This window comes from Drosophila willistoni, chromosome 3R (assembly GCF_018902025.1).
Source record: "Drosophila willistoni isolate 14030-0811.24 chromosome 3R, UCI_dwil_1.1, whole genome shotgun sequence".
NCBI lineage: Eukaryota > Metazoa > Arthropoda > Insecta > Diptera > Drosophilidae > Drosophila > Drosophila willistoni.
In genome coordinates, this window is record NC_061086.1 from 28,832,157 (window position 1) to 28,853,065 (window position 20,909).

The 20,909-nt window shown below is 40.0% G+C and overlaps 2 protein-coding genes across 2 annotated transcripts; one reads left to right on the plus strand and one right to left on the minus strand.

The window, feature by feature from the left end:
• Positions 1-3,127: 3,127 nt before the first annotated feature.
• Positions 3,128-6,269, minus strand: LOC6648149 (calphotin). The gene has a single exon (XM_023178853.2). The coding sequence runs from the start codon at positions 6,214-6,216 to the stop codon at positions 3,178-3,180; it is 3,039 nt and encodes a 1,012-aa protein (XP_023034621.2). The 5' UTR covers positions 6,217-6,269; the 3' UTR covers positions 3,128-3,177.
• A 12,854-nt stretch (positions 6,270-19,123) lies between these two features.
• Positions 19,124-20,622, plus strand: LOC6648147 (adenosine kinase). The gene is made up of 2 exons (XM_002069478.4): positions 19,124-19,804; positions 19,860-20,622. Exons 1-2 carry the CDS (start codon positions 19,207-19,209, stop codon positions 20,543-20,545), a joined length of 1,284 nt encoding a protein of 427 aa, XP_002069514.2. The 5' UTR covers positions 19,124-19,206; the 3' UTR covers positions 20,546-20,622.
• The last annotated feature ends 287 nt before the right edge of the window (positions 20,623-20,909 follow it).

The window sequence follows — 20,909 nt, forward strand, 5'->3', positions numbered from 1 at the left end:
AAAGAATTGGGGGGAAAAAAATGGAAAACACTTTTCCTCCCACCAAAAGTTAATAATTGCCAAAAGGCGTTGCTTAATCACAGTTTGTGCAAATTCATGGCCGCAAACATTTATCTCAGGCCCGAAACAGAGGCGAACACATAAATTTCTTGGCCAGCAGCGGCAGCCAGACCAGTTGAGAGTGCAATTAATTCAAAATTTATATGGCAACCAACTACATACACACACACACACACCATACACACACATATACCCTATGAACAGACACACTGAAAGCTTCATTGTCCAGCCCGGAAGCATTCATCGTGTCGGTGGTGATGGCAGTGGGCTGTAGCTAATATGTAGAGGAGATCCATTGGGTGTGGATATAGGGGAGCTGCTGCTATTCGTGAGGGAATTCTAATGTTAGCTGTGCATTAGGCTTTGTCCCCCTACAGGAGAGGAGCAGCACAGACACTAGACCGCATTAGCCGCAATGGCAATGTGTGACAGCAGTAACGAGCCGGTGACACATAGAGAAGGAGAAAGACGGCAAAGACAGCATAGAGACAGGGTACTCTAAGGGGAGAGAGATCAACAGGACTTTTGTATGTGATGATGGAGGCGATGCCATACTGGTTGCCCTGCATATGTCATTTATGCATTGCCGTCTGATTGATTTGGCACTCCAGAGGCACTCATCTAACTGCTGGTGCACCCAATTAAGTGGAGACAACTAAATGAGGCACAGCACAGACATAAAACGACATTTTAAGCTGGCATAGAACTTGATTTTCCACACTAGATTACGAGTGGAAACAAATTGCAAGTGCAAGGCATCAATCAATCTCAAAATTTCAATACAGTTAGTGAGATGATATCACATAATCTCTCTGAACCAAATGACATTTCAATTGCACTTGTAAATATCTCTCAATGACGTAATTTAAAGTCTGACTCATTCAGTGAATAATAGCTCTATGTCTTTACTTTTAAAAGTTTATTTATATTTTTTTGGAATTTGTATGTCAACTACGAATTTTAATCTTTTCATTGCAAATTGGTAGAATATTTTGTGTTGATGTTAAGCTTTTTATTTTAAATCACTCATACGACATGTTGCAAGTCAATAAAATAAGAAATTTCCTAGCTACTCTAATCAAAAATCTAAATTTAGAATTTGATTTCGCAATTAAATATTCTCTTTCAATAATAACAAATACTATATCATTTTTATTGTTTGATTGCTCTCGGATCGCCAGATTGTCTGATTTTTATTGCTCATTTCTTAGCTACTAAAATATTTACCTATCTTATTTAACATTTAGCACCACATACAAGTCATTGTGCTTAAAGTATTAAATTTAAATGACTGTGAAAATGTTTCGGCCCAAATCCTCTAGGCAACAATTACACATTTCCACTTTTTTTTTCCTTGTGCGAGAATATTTGCCCATCTGCTCCCCATTTTTGGTTTTTTTTTTTATATTTTGATTTTGGTCTTTCGCTGTTGGGTTGATTTTTACACATTTGACGTCTGCCTGGATATAGCATTAATGCGGTTAGGAGATTGTATAACCAACTCAAAGCCGCATGAGACCAGGCCACTCTCTGTCTTTTTCTCTTCCTTTCTGTTTCTCCCTCGTTTTGCCTCTGTTTATATAACTTGTGTGTGTGTGTGTGTCTAACAGGCATGTTAAAAGTGCCAAAAAGTCTAACGTGCCTTTCAAAAAGAAACCAAAAAATGAAGAAAAAAAAAGGTTCTTTTGTTTCTGTTATTTTTTTTGTCTGCCTGACAACTTTAGTCTGTTGCTCTATTTGCAACATTTATGGGATGAGTATATGAGTCTGAGTGTGTGTGTGTGTGTGTGTGTGTGTGTGTCAGAGGTCATTTTATTGTTTCCCTCCAGTCCAAAATGGTCATTTGGGAATTTGGTTTTTAGCATTTGGTATATATTTTCTTCTATTTTTTTTGTCTGAATGGGTTGCCTATACATAGATTTAGATTGCAACTGTCGAACATCCAAGTTTTGCGGCTCATGCTCAGTCGATACAAATGATTAGAATAATCGCCGAGAGGTATTTGACTTAGCTAAGCTAAACTTAAACAACATTCTTTGCCCAGCTCGACGATAAAACTTTACAATTGTCAGTTGCTTTCGCACAGGAACAGCAACCAGAGAATGTTTATGACTCTCAATTGGCTTAAGGGCATAGACAACAGCGTACAAGCCCTGTCCAAAGTGAATTTTACGAGTTAATGTTGATGAAATTATATTATAGTTTGTTTGCATTAGAAAGCCGTTTTGGAAAAAGGTCGAAAAATCTAACTTACAGAGAAGGAAATTATCTGCATTATTCTCTATTTTTGCTCTAGAAACTTTCATTAGAATATTTGAATCAGTTATTGAAGTTTATCACCGAAGCTAAACTCATTTTCTATTAAAACTGTAAAATGTTTCCACATTTTAATAATGTTGGAAAGATCAAGCTTCAGACTTTATTTCTCAAACTTTAAAGCCAGTAACATTAAACGATATATTGAAATAAGTTTTTAATTGGATATTACTTTATAAAACCACAGCCTGTCGGTGACATCGTGAAACAAGTTGAACAGGTGAGCTAATTAAATATTAATTTATTGACAATTATCATAAGATTTTCAATTTGGCCAAAAAGTTGGCGTGTCAAGCTGCTTATCGGTGACATCATTAATATAAATTTATTGTTTTTGATTGCCATCTAGTGGGGCCTTTGAAATGGAAAACAATTGTTGGTAATGATTCATTCATTTTCACATTCAGCTGAGCTGTCGGCGGCGTCGTCAGCATCATCATCATCATCATCTTCATCTCCATCTCCCTCCTTGCTGTTTACCCATTGTCAAATGCTAATTTCTACAAAATGAAAATTTCGCCATGCTGGCATTAAATGTATTCCTTCTACTCCTTTGTCGAGTAGGAGGAGGAGGGAAGGAAAACATTGGTAGCTGGAGAAATGTGTCTGAAGCCTGGCTCTGTGCAATTTATTTTACATTTTATGTTGCTGCGTCCAAAAATAGCAGCGAGTGGATTTGTTATGGTTTTCATGAATATTATGAAATGACAGCGAGTAATGAAACCCATTTTTTAAATTTCAACTTTTACAATCTGAGTTAAAGTGTTTTTATTTCAATGAAATTTTCTAAATACGGCAAATCTAGTTTTGTTTTGGTGCACCGAGTATTTTCTCAATTTCACATAGTCTATCGAGTACTTGTTGATTGCGTGCCTTTTGATCTTTCAACTTTTCGCCAATGGCATCTAAAGTTGCTGCTATTGCTAGCAAGGACACATCGGTTGTTCGTAGATCCCTTAGTAATGGCGTTATCTTGGCCACCGGAACTGAGGAAGCGTCTGGACTTGGAGATAAGGGAACCTCAGTCGCTTCTGATTCTTTTATAGGTTCATCATCAGGCTTAGAACCCTCGACAACATCTGAAAGGGCTGCTGTTTCAGGGCTCTCCACGGCAGCAATAACTGGTTCTGTTGCGGTTTGAGCTGCAACAACTAGTTGTTCGGTGGGTTCGGGAGGAGATTCTGAAGTTTCCACTGTGGCAACATCTGATTCCCCTGCAGCTTCAATTGCAGTAACTGTCGTATCAAGAGAAGGTTCCGCAATATCCCCAGTAGCGGCAACAACTGACTCAGGAGTTGGTTCTAAAGTTTCTGCAGCAGCGGCAACTGGCTCAGGCGAGGGTTCTGAAGCTTCTGTAGAGCCGACAACCGGCTGAGGTGTTGCTTCTACAGTTGCAGCGGGGGCAACTAGCTCCACTTCAGCAGCGGCAACAACTGGCACATGCGTTGGATCTGAGGATTCTGCAACTGCAACAACTGGCTCTGGCGATGGTTCTAAGGTTTCAACTGCGGCGACATCTGGTGTTGGTTCTGAAGATTCTACATTGGCTATAATCGCCTGAGGCGTTGCCTCTAATGGTTCTGCCACTGCGGCAACAAGCTCCGGTGTTGGTACTCCTTCGGCAGCAGCAACAACTGGCTCAGGCGTTGGTTCTGAAGACTCAGCAGGGGCTACAACCTCGGAAGTTGGTTCTGAAGAATCAACAGCGACTGCAACCGACTGAGGTGTTGGTTCTACAGTTGCAACAGCGGTGGCAACTAGCTCCGCGGTTGGTTGTGAAGCTTCAGCAGCGGTAACAACTGGTACATGCGTTGGTTCTGAGGATTCTGCAACTGCAACAACTGGTTCGGGTGTTGGAACTAAAGATTCAGCAGGGGCGACAACTGGCTCAGGAGATGCTTCTAAACCTTCTTTAGAGGTGACAACTGGCTCTGGCGTTGGTTCTAATGTTTCCACAGTGGCGACAACTGGCTCTGGCGTTGGTTCTAAAGTTTCTACAACGGCGGCAACTGGCTCAGGTGTTGCTTCTGACGACTCAGCAGCAATGGCAACTGGCAGAGGCGTTGATTCCAAAGTTTCAACGGCTGGAGCTAATGCTTCTGGAGCGGGTTGTGCTTCCGAACTCTCAGCAGGAATCGGTACAGCTTCTGTCTGCTTTGCCGTCTCCGTTACAACTATATCTGTGGCAGCTTGTGATTCTGGTAAAGCTTCAGGGGCACTTTCCGGTTGCGAAGCAGCTGGGGCGGGTTCTACTGACTCGATTATTGTTACTGGCTCGGGAATAGGCTGATCTGTCTCTACAACAGCAACATCAGGCTGTAAGGATTCTGCAGCAGCAATCACAGGCTCTGGAAGATCTACATTAATTGCGTCAGGTAGAGTTTGAGGAGCAGCAACAGTTGATTCACAGTTTGGGGCGTCTTCTGCTTCAGGTGCTGGTACAACTATTTCAGCAACTGTTTCAGGTTGGACAGTTTCAACGGCATTCACAACAGGTTCCAAGGACTCAGGAATTTCACTTAATCCCACTGCCGCCGCAGGCAATGGTGGTTGAATCGGAGTCTCTTCGGCTATCACGACGGGATCTGGCGCCGCAACACTTATTGGCTCCTCAAATGCTGTGGGAGCAGGTACTGGATCCGATGGTACATGGGAAAGATCTTCGGCAGCAGCCAAAGTTTCTTCGAGAACGACGTTTGGCTGTGTAGGAGTTTCGGTGATAAGTACTGGTGGTTCAATGACTTCAACAACTGGATCTGGGACAATTTCAGAAGTCGAAGCGGCAGTAATTGGTTCCACAGCGCTTTGGACGGTCGCAGGATCTTCAATTTGAACAGGAGATGATTCAGCTACGGCAACTGTCACGGTGGCAGGAACATTAGCAACAGAAATCGGATTTGGCACCACTGGCTTTGGTGGCGGTACAGGAGGTTGATTCACAGGTAGAGGTACTGCCACATGAGGAGTAGCAGCAGGCAGTGGTGCGGCAGCAACCGGAGTTGCTGCTGGAGTAGGTTCTGCAACTGGAGGAGCTATCTGCGGCACAACGTCAACTTGAGCTGCAGCTTGCACAACTGCAACAGGTGGTGGGATAACGTCTGCAACTGGAGCTGGTGCGGGGGCGACGATAGGAACTGGTGCGGGGGTGACAACAGGAGCAATAACTGGAGCTGCTGCTGGGGTGACAGCCGGTGTTGCTTGTGGGGTGGCGATTGGGGCTCCTGGAGCAGGTGCGGCGGCGAGAACAGGAACTGCTATTGGTGCAGCAACTGGAGCAGCTGCTGGGATGGGAGACGGCGCTGCAGGGGCGGCGAGAACTGGAACCGTTGCAGGGGGCACAACTGGAACCGTTGCAGCAGGCACAACTGGAACTACTGGGGGGGTGACAACTGGAGCTGCTGCTGGGCTGACTGCGGGAGTTGCTTGTGGGGTGGCGATTTGGGCTGCTGCAACAGCTGCAACTGGAGCTGGAGTTGCTGGAAGGGCAGTAACTGTTTGCGGTACAGTGGCAACCGGAGCAACTGCTGGGGTGGCGACTGGAACAGATGCCGGTGCAGGTGATGCTGTTGCAGCTGCTGGTTGTGGAACCGATGCAGCTTGCGGTGTGGCAACAACCGGACTTGCAGTCCCTACGGGTGCAGCAGTTGGTTGCGGCGCTACGGCAATTGGAATCGGAACTGGCGCCGCAACCGCAACAGGTACCACAGCTGCTGCTTGCGGTGTAGGTGGAGCAGCCACTTCTTTTGGTGCGGCTGCAACAGGCACTGGAGTCGCAGCAACTGATTGTGGCGCCGGTGCAGTTGTAACAGCTGCTGGTACCAACTGGGGAGTTGGTTCCATTTTTTATTATATTTCTTTTAGACTTTTTCTGGGAATTAAATTAAACAATTTAACCCTATTGACTCAATTTAAGTCATTTGTTCTTTCCACCTTAAGATTCCCAAACTCAATGTCATGCCCAAAAGCAACTAAACCAAAAGGCAAAAGAAAATACGAAAAAAAGGTTGAACAATGCCCTTGAATTGGGTTGTTGCCTTGAAAAAACCAAACGGACCTTGCTTTTACGGCAAACACAAAGAGAGAAAAAGGTGAAAAGAACAGACGAGCCAAATACCCGAATGATGCAACAACATTCAAAGGTTATTTTTCTTTAGTCCCTTTTAAGCAATCGATAATTTTAATTGATTTTTTTCCGAATAGGCGACACTTTGGCGGCGTGCCAAAAAGAAACATAATTAGTGGCTCTTAAAAGATTTGTAAGTGTTACAAATATGTATTAAAATCTTCTTCGGTCAGTACATTTAAATTGCTTGAAAGGACCAAGGACTTAAGGGTCAATAGAGAACTGAACATGTTTTTCCTTTAAGAATTTTAGTTCTAAAAGTTGATTAAATCACAGCAAACATTCTGTAATACATTTCTATTCCCTTTTGTCCGTAATATTTACACTGTACCGATATCCGAATATGTTTTCTTAATGGTCAGTCTTTTCTGGAGATATTAGAACAACCTTTTGGTTGGAAAACACGCGTTTAACTGGCCAGTTGAATAAATATGGCAATTTGTTATCACCTCTTGTCGTTAGTTAAGCGAAGTCCGACAACTGCCCATTGAGAATGACAAACTAAATGAAAATGTTGCAATACTTGGCATAGTTGCCATCAATGAATCTAAGCCGATTAAAACCAAAAAGAGAAAACAAAAACAAAACCAGAATCTAAAATACAAGCATATGCATTTTGTCTATTTCAAAAAGGTGATATGCTTTGAATTGAATATTTTTAAAAAGATGACAAAATGTCGTTTATGCTAAATTTCATTCAACGATTTCTGTGTTTTGTCAATTTTTCCCTCTGATGGCATATCGTTTATCGTCCTTTGTCATTTTCGCTTGATATTTACACAATGCTGATTACTTTGTCGTATTTGCAATGTACTTGCCAACAAAATGCAACAAACCATACCAGAACAGACCAGACTTCTACCCTTAACGACCCTTCACCCTCTGGTCGACCATCCAGCTTACATTTGCAACTATATTCAATGTCTGTTCGGGTTCTGCATTGACAGTTGACAAACTGCCACAACGAAAACCGTTCAATCGGAACACATTAGCAAGCAACAAAAATGTAATCGCAAAAAGAACTAAGAAATAAATCTTTCAATTTCAGAGAAGAGTGCTGAATAAAATGCAGCCAAATGTGAAGGAAATTCTCTGATGGAGAAGGATGCAGGTCCACATGCAACTCCGCAGGAGTCCATTGGAGCAAGTGTAATGTGATCTACGTACAATTTGCAGCCGTCGTTTAAAAATATCTAAAACGAAGACGCAAAAAAACAAATATATCTATATTGGAAAATTCTTCAACACACTTGAGACTTTTGCAAATAGTTTTTCCATATGAACAGAGAAAGAAGCACTTTTCCGATTCGTCTCTTCTCGTTCTCTTCGAGTAAAAATAGAAATAAAGTATAAATAAAAGGAAAAATTCATCCGCTTACGAGTATATGGAAATCATTTCCAAGCACCAGAAGACATTGGGTGGAGATTGAATTGGCAGTTCAATTTCACGTATTATTGACATTTAAGCGTAAGGCATTCGGATATAATCGAAGGGCGATGGCAGCGTCGACGGCTTTGGCTAAGGCAAAGGCAATGGCAAAATGCTTGAACTAGGGCTGAGGTTGAGGCATTGGCTGCCTATTATTTTGTACGATAAATCAATCGCATCGGCTGTGTGAAAGGAAAATGCAGGCAAATAGCAAAAGATAAGTAGAAATGGCATGGCATCAGGCGTGGGAAATCTCAAATATGTATAAAAATTTACTCCTTTTTTGTATTGTTCCACAAGAATTTTAAAGTTATGCATGAATACATGCCAGACATTGGCAAATCGAATAAGTTTATTCACATCTTAAGGCCATTTTTTTTAATAAAAAGCAATTATTTGTCCGTATATCAAATTAAATACAAACGGATTTTGAAGCCATAACAATATTTAATTCAATTTAACTTATATTAAACCAAACCCCAAGGCTAAAGCATTACAAGGAGGAAGAAATAAACAGAAACAGATTTGAAATAATATTCCTTACCTACTTCACTCCACAGCGTTTCAGAGAGTGTGTGGAGGTGGCGTAAAAAATGAAAACGCAAAACGGACCAACGCAAATAAGTTAAAAGAAAGAAAAACTGAGGGTGAAAGGGCGAAAGAAAAAAAATAAATGGGCGAAACATATAAACTTAATTGCCGTCATTTTGCACGCACCGCAGGCATCGAAAAATCTGGGAACCAAAAACCAAATACGAATCCGTATCGAAGCACCCAATGGGGGGCATTCTACATGCCGGCAGAGGCAGAGGCAGAGGTTGATCGCACCGGCAGTGGCAGAGCAGGCAGAGCTCAAGCATTGAAATGCTTCCGGGCGCATTTTGCTAAATTGCAAATATTTTTCAATTCGCATGCATCAGCAACATTGAAATGCAAACAATTTTGCCCAGCAGCCACAGCAACAACAACATAACAGCGAAACTGCTAAAAAGCAGCGACAGAGGAAAAGGAAAACTCACGCTCCACCCCTCTCATTCGGAAAATGCGAGGCCTAGGAGAATAATACTACTGTTTTTTGTTTTTTTTGAAGAGTTTTGCTGGAACTGCAATTTTTGTACCGTATGGGCTGCAATTTATTTTCAGTTTGATTGGTTTTTTTCGCACTTAATTGCAATCCCAATTGGGCATAGTGATGGTGTCTGTGTGTGTGTGTGTGTGCGCGCGTATGCTCTAGGGGTGTATGGGTGTGAATGGGAGTAAAGGGTTGGAATAAGCAATAAATGGGTTGAAAGGTCGCTCTCATCACGTGCTTTAATAAATTATTCAAATTAACATACGTCAGTCAGTCAGTCAGACAGCCTTTCAGGCCGATCTGAATCCAACAGTTAGTGGCCGTTAGCCTGGCCAACAGTTTGCGGTCAACCAACAACAAAAAGAAAGAAAAACCAGAGGGCCGGGGCTAACTTCGACCGCGTCAAAGTTTGTATACCCTTGCAACTTTTATGGTAACTCTTTCCTTACCTATAGCCATCAAAGTGGAAAAATGTTTAAGCTAAAAAGGCTAATGTCTGCGAAAGAACGGCCAACAATCTTAGCATAGAAAAAAACTAAGATATTGATCAAAGTCACTGTTTTCCACTGATCGTTCCTATGGGAGCTATATGATATAGTTACCCGATCTTTACCAAACTTGGCACAGTCATTAACAGATATATTAAACTAACAAATGTTTAATTTGAAAGCAATCGCGTCAAAAGTGACGAAGTTATTGACAAAAGTCACTGTTTTCGAAAGATCGTTCCTATGGGAGCTATATGATATAGACACCCGATCTTGATCAAATTTGGCACAGTCGTTTATATGTGTAATTAACTCACTAATACTAAATTTCATGACAATAGCTCAGAAAATAACGAAGTTATTAAGAAAAGTCACAGTTCGTGACTTTGCCATTTGTATGGGAGCTATATGATATAGTGATCCGATCCGGCTGAATCCGAGATATACAATGCCTGCAGTATATACAAGCCTACATGCAAAATTTCAGCTCTGTAGCTCCAACGGTCTAGGAGGAGTTTGCGTTGATCCAGACGGACGGACAGACGGACGGACGGACGGACGGACGGACGGACGGACGGACGGACGGACGGACGGACGGACATGGCTATTTGAACTCGTCTCGTCGTGCTGATCAAGAATATATATACTTTATATGGTCGGAAATGCTTCCTTCTATGCGTTGCACACTTCTGACCAAAATTAATATACCCTTTTTGCAAGGGTATAAAAAAACAATATACCCCAAAAAAATACATCTGTAAAAAAAACAATGATAAGGTAAATTTACTACATATTTTATGCATTTTATTTGCATTGAAAGTGGTGGTAAAATTTGCTCGAGCATGCACAACTTTTTGACACTTGACAATGTGATTGTTTTTCAAGTAAGTGATAAATTATACAATGCACACTCACCCACACACTCACACACACACTCACCCACACATTTAGACACTTTAACACAAATAAATGCATAAATGTTGAATTCAACAAATTGCTGAAGCTGAAAAACGAAAAATATTCACTTGCTTGTTAAAATTGAATCAATACAAAAGGCTATGAAACATTTTTATTACGAATTCTGATGTCTGATGGTTCACTAGAACAATCAATAGTTATAAATAACAATTGAGAACACGCCCATGTATATATAATTATATATAGCTGATATTAACAAGAATAGATGTGTGGGCTACTTGACTGATTAATGAGAACAAAATGGACTTTAATTGGGAGACTCTTTCCTTGGCACCTTATACTCCATTTTGCATTTCCCTTGAATGTGCCTTAAATGTTATCAATTAAACACTTTACTTGACAAAGGTCTAGAATAAATTTTATTCATAAACCAGTTCAGCAGAAAAGTTGTTCAATAATTTGTAAACTAATTTAAATACAAAACCATGGGATCCCTTTCCATTTACTTATACAAAAATTGTCTTACCCACTTCAAACTCGTCAACTTTGAGGAGAAATACAATAAAATTGGAAAATGAAGTGGCCTCAGTTAATCCTAATGGACTAATCCCAACAACAGTGGCTAACCTAAACGGTGGTCAGCAAAACAACAACTGAAGAGAGAGAGAAAAAAAAGAAAAGAAAAGATTAAATCGAAAAAGTTTTTGAGGCCCTCATATTAAAAAGTTGGTAACTTGTTAAAATTGTGAATGAATTGGTAGTTGGATTTTGCTTTCTTTCGTTTTCTCTGCAAAACTAAATTAAATTCAAAATAAAAACTGTATACAAAATGCAATAAAATAAATTGCCAACAATATACGTATACGTATATCCAGGCAGACATATGAACCAAAAACCAAAAGGCCAGACAGCGGAATAAAGTGGGGGGGAAGCACAATGAAAACCTCTCTGGAGTAGTAGCGTAAAAATAGCGCATAAAATAAATTTTCCACAAAAGGGGGGAAAGACCCCTATCCAAAAACCATTCTATCGCCAAAACTGTTTGGAAAAGAGCAGGAAAAAAGGGAAGAAAGGGTAACTCAGCCTGATCCTGAGCCTGGCAAGTTAAAGGTGACAGCAGCATTGGACAAGAAAATAAAAGAAACTAGCTCCAAAATGGCGAAACAATAGTTGAAAGCGAGTGAAAATGAACAAGAGGCAAAGGAGAACAAAAAAAAAAAGAGAAAAACACACAGAGAAAAAACTTAAGTGCCCGTTAAATTTCCCACCGGACTAATGATAAAAGTTACGCGACTTCTGCCATCTCTGCCCTGACGCTCCTCATTCCAGAGAAGATGCCTCTTGGCCCGGGCTGCCTTCCTTCTTCATTACTTTGTTTTAACCAACTGCATCTGGCTGGATTTGTTTGCTTTTGGCCTCTGTTTTTTTCTCTTTGCTCTCTTTAACTCTTTTGCTCCCTTTTACTTTTCCACACTTTTCTTTTGTTTTCTTTATGGTTTGAGTAGCGGTAAATACATTGCGGCATTCAAGTTAATTTACCACAAGCAAGAAAACTTTGCAAAGAAACTAAGAGGGGTGGAAAAAAGCAACAAGAAAATTATGTTGAACAAGTGGAAGGGTTTGTATGTAATTAGTTTACTGCCATTTAACTTTAACCATTAGATGCAATTACCCTGTAAATTTATATTTAATTTGATGGAACGAACATTTATTTATTTTCTTGTTATTTTTATTGTAGAGGAGCTCGCCAATCTGCCACCTGGTCAAAAACCATTTTGTGGCAATATAACAAACAATGCATTTTCTGTTTTTGCATCTGAAACCTGACAAAAGAGCATTTTTTGTAAAATTAAAATCAGAGCTGGAGACAGACATTGAATTGTTGAAGAGAAAAGGCGAGATAGAATGGCAGACAAGGCAAGAGAGAGAGAGAGATAGAGGGAGAGAGAAATACAGAGGACAACTGGGTGTCAGCTGAATGAAAAGTTCATAAATTGTGTGAGTGCGTGATGGTAAAAATTTTGGAACTTTTTTTTTTCTCAAAAGAATACCAGAAGAGACGACATCAGTTACCCAACGGCCGAATCGGGTGCAATCTGTGGGGAAGGGAGACAACGAACAAGAATAATTCTTGTCCTGAGGTCTCGACATGTGTTGAAGACCAAGGCACATACTCACTCACCCACTCACTCAACCGAACGCAACTCAACTGAACTCAACAAATGTCACAGAATCCTGAAAAAGGGACGAAAGGGAAGCGAAGAGAAGGGACGATTAAGTGCCACAGAATGAAATTTCAAATTTCTGGCCAGAAGGCAGCAGCATTCAGCATCGGCCACATCGACAAATGTAATTGACATTTCTTGAAAAGCCCTTCATGTGTTTCATATATATACAAATAAGAGAAAATTCACGTTTTGAAACCAAAAAAAAAAACTAGAAACAAGTCTTTGTTTGGATATCCATTTACTGTGGTAACATCTTGCACAAGTATCTCCAAATGAAATCAAGACATTCAACTTTGTTTGTCTGCCTTAAAGATATGTGTGTTACCTCAACTCTTATTGTTAGTAGATGGGATAATAAAGAAAGAATTTCAAATTGTTATCTTTTACTGGTAGCAATTCTTCATAATCTATGCTATAAATTATTTTTGATCCTTCTTAAAGTCAATTGTTAACTGAACGGGAATAAAGGAAAGGAAAATACCAAAGAAAATATTTTAATTTAAAACAAATTATAGGTGCCTCGATGAATTCAATGAAACAAATGAAGACTGCAAAAACGGAAAGGACGGAGACAGAATTCGAATCAGCCAAGTGACAGATGGTGGCTAGGTAAAGTGCAGCTGCTGCTCTACGGAAGCATGCAAAACGTTGCATACTTCTAGGGACAACAAAATTAATAAATATTTAAAAAATATGAAAAACTTCAACAAGCGAAGTATGCAAAAATTTAACAACAATGCATTTGCAATTTCAAGCTAAAAATGAATAATCATCATTTGAATCGAAGTAGTAGAGATTAACTAGCAAAGAGCTTTTCCCACCTGTGTTAAACAATGACTATGTGAAGAGGTTGGCCGAATGGGAAAACATATACATACGTATGTAAATTCCAACATCCCATATATGAAGTGCTCCATTCACTGGGCCATTATATGGGAATTCTATTCACCCAAAACATTTACACACATCGGCGTTCCTTCATTCGCAATCGCAGAGCCAGTCCCAGTGCTATTCCTGTTACGTACATATGTATTCCCATTGCCATTTCATTCAATTCGATTCAAAGCCATCTGTGAACTGTGAAATGAGCGTAAAGCGAATACCAGTGGATACAAGGAGATGGGCAAGCCATAATAAGCTCTATTTCCGCCTTTCCACACCAAATTGCCTGCACTTACCTGTAGAGTGACTGAGATGGCGAGACTGAAAGAGAATGAATGCGGAATAGAGTGGAAGCAGAGACTGACGCAGGTGCAAATAAAACGCTAAATTTGTGTACATTTCTACGGTTGCATTGCGAAAGAAATTGAAAAACATTTACCACAAACATACGAACAAACGTGCGAAGGTTGAGTGTAAACACGAAAAACGTGCAAAAGAAAAAAAACAGGCTAAAACGAAAACTCAGCTCTCTGAGAGCAAAACTAAGGCAGACAAAAAACGAAAGAAAAACGCTTCTGCCACTCTTTTTGGCTAGGGCCAACTCAGCCACACCTTAAGCTCCTAAGTGGCCAAGCATATGTCTTCTCGAACAAACAACATACATACATAGAATACGCAGGAACCAAAGTTGAAAAGTTTTCATTTAAATTCTCTTTCAAAGGATATATCTACTACTAATTGTGTCCACATACCATCACGTGAAGTCTATTGGGGCCAATAAGAAGGCTCAATTCTTAATGTTTTAGCTAAAATTTGTTTTGAGTTTCATGATGTGGGAAGAATTAGATAAGAATCCCATCTTGGGCAATTATCATTTTCCATTTGTAAGTGCATATAAACGTCGACCTAACAAATTTATTTTGCTGGCTGGAATCCTGAGTACGTGAGTTTTCCCTGTTGGCGTTAATGTCTTGCATTGTCCAGTTCTAGTCGCACTTTTTCATTTCACTAGCTTTTTTTTTTATTTTGATTATTTCTTGAAAAATTGCACATTTTAGAAAGTTGAGAAAGGGAAAAAACTATCTGCTTGTGTCTGTGGATGGTTTTATCTATATGGACAACAGAATAAGTTTGTTTCTTCATGAAACTTTACTAAATTCTCGCGTTCATTTGGCTATACTCTACAATTTTCAAGTAATTTTTTATGTCTAATTTAGATTTATTAGCTTTAATGAATCTCATCTTATGTAATTTTAATAACCATGATTATATAATTTCTGTACATAATGCAGAAGGGAATCAGCGAAGCTTAACTAGATCACTTTTATTGTCACCGGACAACTTTAGTCAGAACCTGAACTCAGGGGACATGGACCACTGGTGTTGCTGACGTTGATGTTGATGCTGCTGCTGCTGACGATGTTGGCCATTTATTACCTTGCCAACTAAGTAAGTCATCATCCTTGTATTTACAGTTGTTTTTGCACGGCGTTGCACGTGCCACACAGTGTAGAACAACAAGAACCACAGCCTTGTCGAGTCGAGGCGAAGTAACAAAAAATGCGATTCTTTTGGCGGTAAGGGATTGAAGCTAGTTGGGGCCATAACCTGAAGCGCAGATTCTTCCTGTCGGAATTTTTTTTTTTTCTTTTAACGTGCAGACAAAATAAACGAGCCAAAAGAAAGAACACTGGAAGAAGTACTTTAGTTTGGGTTTGGGTTGAACTGCGATGGCCATGAGTTTTGCAGTGAAAAGGATTTAAAACTTTTTAAAGTTAATTGTTTAACAAGAGCCTCACGTACGAGCCACTGAAAGACATTGAGCATGGTGAAGACACTGAGATTGAATCTTGAAGAATTTTCACAGACATCTCATTATTTAGATTTATTCAATTTTATAATTAGTCTTGGAAGGTTATGGCTTTTAACACCCAAAATAATGCAAAGGAAATAAGTTTGTTTAAGAACATTATCTCATATTACGCAGCACTCGAATATCATAGAGAAAAAACGACAAGAAGTAGCGGAGAGTGAGGAGAATGAGAGATGTAGGCCGTGACATAAACATAAACACGCATTTGCCTCAGAGTGGGACAAATTAAATTACAGCAAAGCAGCTTTTATATGTTTAGGCCCAAAGTGGGAGCACAAATTACCTCTGACCAGCCAAAAGTTTGTCGAAGCTCCAATCGTAATTCAAATAAAACAATGTAATCTACCTTACCCACACACACACACACACAGACACACACACATCCACACAAACACAGGCGTCTTTATATGGAAACTGAATGCTTAGGAATCTGCTTTGCTTTTATTCCTGGAATGGAATCTTAAATAAGGTAAATAAAGCCACCCATGGTGACTTATGCGTATTTGACAATTTTGTTGACTATAAAACAGACTGTAAACATTAAAATTATGCCAAGAATTTAAAGTTCTAAGCTGTTCGATAAAAAAAATCTACAGAAATAAAATGATTTACAGATGAAACTTAAAAATCAATTTCAATACAATTGAATTGGATTCTTTTCAACACACTTAATGGAAATGAAAATTTGACTTAGTAGGCTTAAACATATTTTACAATTGTGTTTAACAAGCTTTTAAATTAATACACAAGAGCTTTAATATTTCGATTACAAGATATTTAAATGATAAATGCATTAGGTTTCAAATTATGATTTTGTCAAGTGATTACCATTCCTCCAGAGACGATTTTTTCTCTCTCAAATTCTTGAACTAACATTCACAAAAGAAAACTCAAATTTTCCGCAGCAACAAAAGTAAAAGACAAGCAAAAAGACACAAACACACACACACACACAGATGCACACACATACACTTATCATATGCTATATCTACATTTCTATATCTCTCACTGTATTCACAGTGCCTACTCCAATGACTCTCTCTTGTACTTACAAACAAAATTTATGCCAAAACAGATGTATTTTGGCTTTATTTATTTGTCATGCCCCCAACCCGTGGCCCAGTTCCTGCCCCGTCTCGCACCGCCTACGAGGAGTGAAGGAGAAGCTTCCTTTCCAATTGTTCACATTGTCTTGTCTTTTGTGTTGAATTTTTTTTTTCTTTCTGCTGCTGTTTGCTGCATATAATCTCAAAGGAGGGACAAAGGCAGAAATCATATCATACGAATAACATAAACACACACACACACACATATAGTCATAGCCATAGCCATAGCCATAGCCATGGAGTCGAGGAGCAGGAGCCATGAAAACAAATCCCTTTGCACATTTTCCGAAAATGAGAAAATGCAAAAGTTTTGCTTCAGAACAAGGCAATGCCAGGGTAAGGGAGAGTAACGGCATCAGCGGGCCAAAAGCAAGAAACGGGAGCCATAGAAAAAGCGGCAAATTAAAACAAACCTCAGGTTGCCCGTATTCGGAAATGAGCAAAAATCCAAATCAAGACAAAAAAAAAAAAAAAACCCAAAACTCCCAACGTAAAACTTGAGAATATTTCAGAGCAACTTTTGTTTGCGGGGGTTCCCCATCTACCTTTCTCCCACTCTATATCTCTCCCTTGTCGTTTTTTCTTTATTTGTATGTGCGTTAAAGCAAGTTGATGAAATGCTGTGGGATCCAGTCAAACAGCAGGGGTTTCTCTTCAATGGGGTAATGTGGTGTGTGTGTGTGTGTACTGTGGGTGGGGGAAGGGAGCCTTAATGTACGCTCATGTTTACGCTAGGGAATTAACTTATTTGTCAGGTACTTGTTAAAGCTAATAGGGGCACATTTAATGCGATGAACTGAAAATTACTGTCACAATATATTTCAATTTTCGAGTTTTGTGCACTTTTTCAAAACAAATGTTTATCCCTTATATCCCTCAGATCAAAGATTAAAGATGTTCATTCATTATTCTAAGCCTGAATATTATCAATACTAATTCTGACTCTAACACAGTTTTTGTGCATACAGATGCGGCTGTATGAAAGGAAATGTGTTTTTTCATTACGACTGGCAAGTGCGTTTTCTAGTGGCATCCCAAGTGTTCTTGTCTGTCTCGAGGGTACTTTTCTCTCCTCAGAGGCAGCGTCGTCGTCGTTGCCATCGCCATCGCCAGCGTTGCCTTCCATTGTTGGTTAGTGGAACCATTTTTCATAACGCAACAGCAAAGACAAGGAAGATGCAGGGCGCCTTCGTCAAAGCCAAGCTCTTCACAAATGAAGCGCAATTAAAATGTCATTTTTATGCAAATTCCGTGCATAAGTGAACTTTTAATTAATTCAGCGTGAAAATAAATGAGAACTTTTTACCCTACAATTATGCATTTTCATAAAAGACGCTCTTCCTCCATCCATCCATCGCCAAATCTAATGGCAATGTACCTTGTCTTGACAACTTCTTGTCATGTCAAGATATTCGTACAGAACCCTGGAAAAACTTAGTCCAACAATGCAACTAATTACAAACGAATAATCTTAGCTAAATATTTGCATTCCTAAGCAATAATGGCATCTTAATTCTTCGATAAATTATTAAGCCAAAGAATGAATCTATGAGTGATTTAACTAACGACTGAGTGACTCTGTTTTAGCATATTCGATACGCATCATAAGCGATGAGAGCTTAATTAAAATAGAAAATGTTGTAATCAAAGTGTATGCATCCTCAATGCCTTTCGTTTTCACCCTACTTAACCCGCCCCGCGGAATGAAAGTCAAACAGACGAAAAATAGCCATAGAGCAGGCAAAACCGCGGCACGTTTACCCCACCAAAAGCCACAGCTGAAAAAAAACACAAAAAAAAAAAACAAGTGAAAAAAGGAAAAAAAGTGTTAATTTAAATTGCGATACGTGCCGGGAATACTCTCGGGCTATGGCACTATATAGCATCATTTTAGACTAACCTCAGACCCCACCGACTTCCCTTTCCATATGCCACGTACATACGCCAGGCTGCGCACAATTTTATGCACGTCCAGCGTGTAAAACACCTAAACGAACGCCATCATCATCAGCAGAAGGAGTACTAAGCGTAAGGGCAATGGGGACCCGCCCACTTTTTGCGGTAGTTCACCCTTCTGAATATCCTACTCGTTGCCAACCCGCCTCGGCTACCATCGATTAGTTTTCATTTTGTGAACAATTTTTGCATTGGCTGCACTGATTATGCCGCTGAGCGGATTTTTGGGTTCTTGTTTTCCTGTTTGCCCTGCATTTACCCCAACCCACCACCACCCATCTCCCTCTGCTCTGGGCAGTTACCATTTACATATCCACATGCAACTAGCCTAGTGGCTATTATCCATCTCAACCGCTCCCCGCCACCCAGTTTTCTGTTGAATGGCTTTGCACATTCGCTGGAATTTCTTCTGGTCTGTCGATCGTTTGTATCGAATAAAGGTTTTTCTTCCCCAGGCTATTAGGGAGCTGGCTGGCCGTGGGCCGTGTTATCCGCAAGGTGTAGCATTGCGAAAATCAGTTTAGGAACCATGTGAATCTCATCACATTAAAATTGTAAAACTGGAAATGTTCAATGTTTAGCCACAGGGAATTTTGTCCAGATAGTACCATCTTTGTTATCGTTTTTCATTTTCAAATTTTGTTTGAGCTAAGCCTTTTCTATGGCTGTCAAAGCTTAGTATTCAAAAATATTTGAAACACTTCACAACATGTACACACTTTTCGATCTAAAAAATATTTTAAAATGTTCGTGATATGAAACGCCTTACAAAACCATCCTTGGTCACTTTTATATCGAGGCAATTGAGGCACAGCAGAGCTGTCAATTCATTTCCAACCAAATTCTACATAAACTCCGGACAGACTGACCCATTTAGGCATCAATTCGCACATTGCCAGCAATTAAGCAGCAAATCCTGCGGCGACATCACCAAAGAACACGATTCGAGTATTGACAAGGATAAAGAGCAGCAGGCAAAGGATAAGACGAAGAAAATGGAGTTGCCAGAGGGTGTAATGATTGGCTTTGGCAATCCTCTGCTAGATCTGACAACCACAATCGAAGACACCATGCTATTGGAGAAATATGGCTTGGAACCGAACGCCGCCATCATTGCTGAAGAGAAGCATATGGCACTCTTTGACGAGATCGCCAATCAGGAGAATCTTCAGCTATCGGCTGGAGGATCCTGTCAGAATTCAATGCGAGTTTTCCAATGGATTGTGGGCGCACCGTATCGTGCAGTATTTTTTGGGGCCGTTGGCATGGATAAGTTCGGAGAGGTAATTGCAAAGAGAGCCAGAGCCGACGGTGTGGAAACGCTTTACCAACTAAGAGAGGATGCGCCCACAGGTAAACCTAATTAAAAATTCTCTGAACTAAATGACTTATTGATACAAATGAATAGGTACCTGTGCTGTAATCATCAGTGGGCAAAATAGATCCCTTGTGGCCAATCTAGGTGCCGCTGCGTATTTCTCGGAAGATTGGATGGACAGTGAGGAGAGTTGCTGTGCGGTGGACACTGCCAGCTACTTTTATATTACTGGATTCTTTCTAGCCGTCAGTCCAAATACGGTTCTTCGTGTGGCTCAAACTGCAAGCGAGACTAAACGCACTACTATCTTGAATCTGAGTGCTATTTTTGTACTGCAAATGCATAAGCAAGAACTGGACGAGATTCTACCCTATCTTGATTTTATCATTAGCAATAAGGCAGAAGCCCTGGCCTTTGCCGATACTCATGAGTGGAATACAAAAGATATCTTTGAAATTGGCAAGCGAATGCAATCTCTGCCCAAGGATAACGGACGACCCCGAGTTATTATGATAACAGATGATATCTGTCCGGTGCTCTGCTTTCAGGAAAACGAAAAGATACTGGAATATCCCGTGCCCAAGTTAAGTAAGAAAGATATTGTGGATACAAACGGCTGTGGTGATGCCTTCGTTGGCGGTTTTCTATCACAGTTGGTTCAAAAAATGCCCCTCGATTATTGTATAAGAACAGGTATATTTGCTTCGCACCAAGTTATACGCGTTGTGGGCGTTCAAATCGACAAAATGCCAAATTTCAATGATAGCTGCATTTAAAATTATTAAAGTTGAATCAAAATTGTGACAATAAAAGTTTGAAAATTCTACGACCAAAAAGATTACATAAACGAGAATTCTTAAACTGCCTTGTAATTTTCTTGGATTTGCTTTAACCAAGACCCGAGTCCGAGTCCCGACTCATTCAATATCCGGAGCTAAATGAAGAACAGCGTATTCGCGTATTTCGATATCAGTTTCATTATTTATATAAATGAAGCATTTGTGGTCCTGTTGCCCCTAGCAAGTTGCAATGTATTTCCTTTGGGTCATATGGCCTGCACCTTTAAATATTTCTTCTTTCTTCTTGGTTCTGCTCTCTGTCTTTTGAGATATTTGTGGCTTGGGTTAAAAATAAATACAT

What these genes read in the sequence shown, in the direction of transcription:
- LOC6648149 (XM_023178853.2), bottom strand. Translation starts at nt 6,216, where the DNA reads ATGGAACCAACTCCCCAGTTGGTACCAGCAGCTGTTACAACTGCACCG.
- LOC6648147 (XM_002069478.4), top strand. Translation starts at nt 19,207, where the DNA reads ATGAAACGCCTTACAAAACCATCCTTGGTCACTTTTATATCGAGGCAA. An exon ending in AAGAGAGGATGCGCCCACAG is followed by an intron (nt 19,805 to 19,859) that starts GTAAACCTAATT and finishes ACAAATGAATAG; the next exon opens with GTACCTGTGCTGTAATCATC.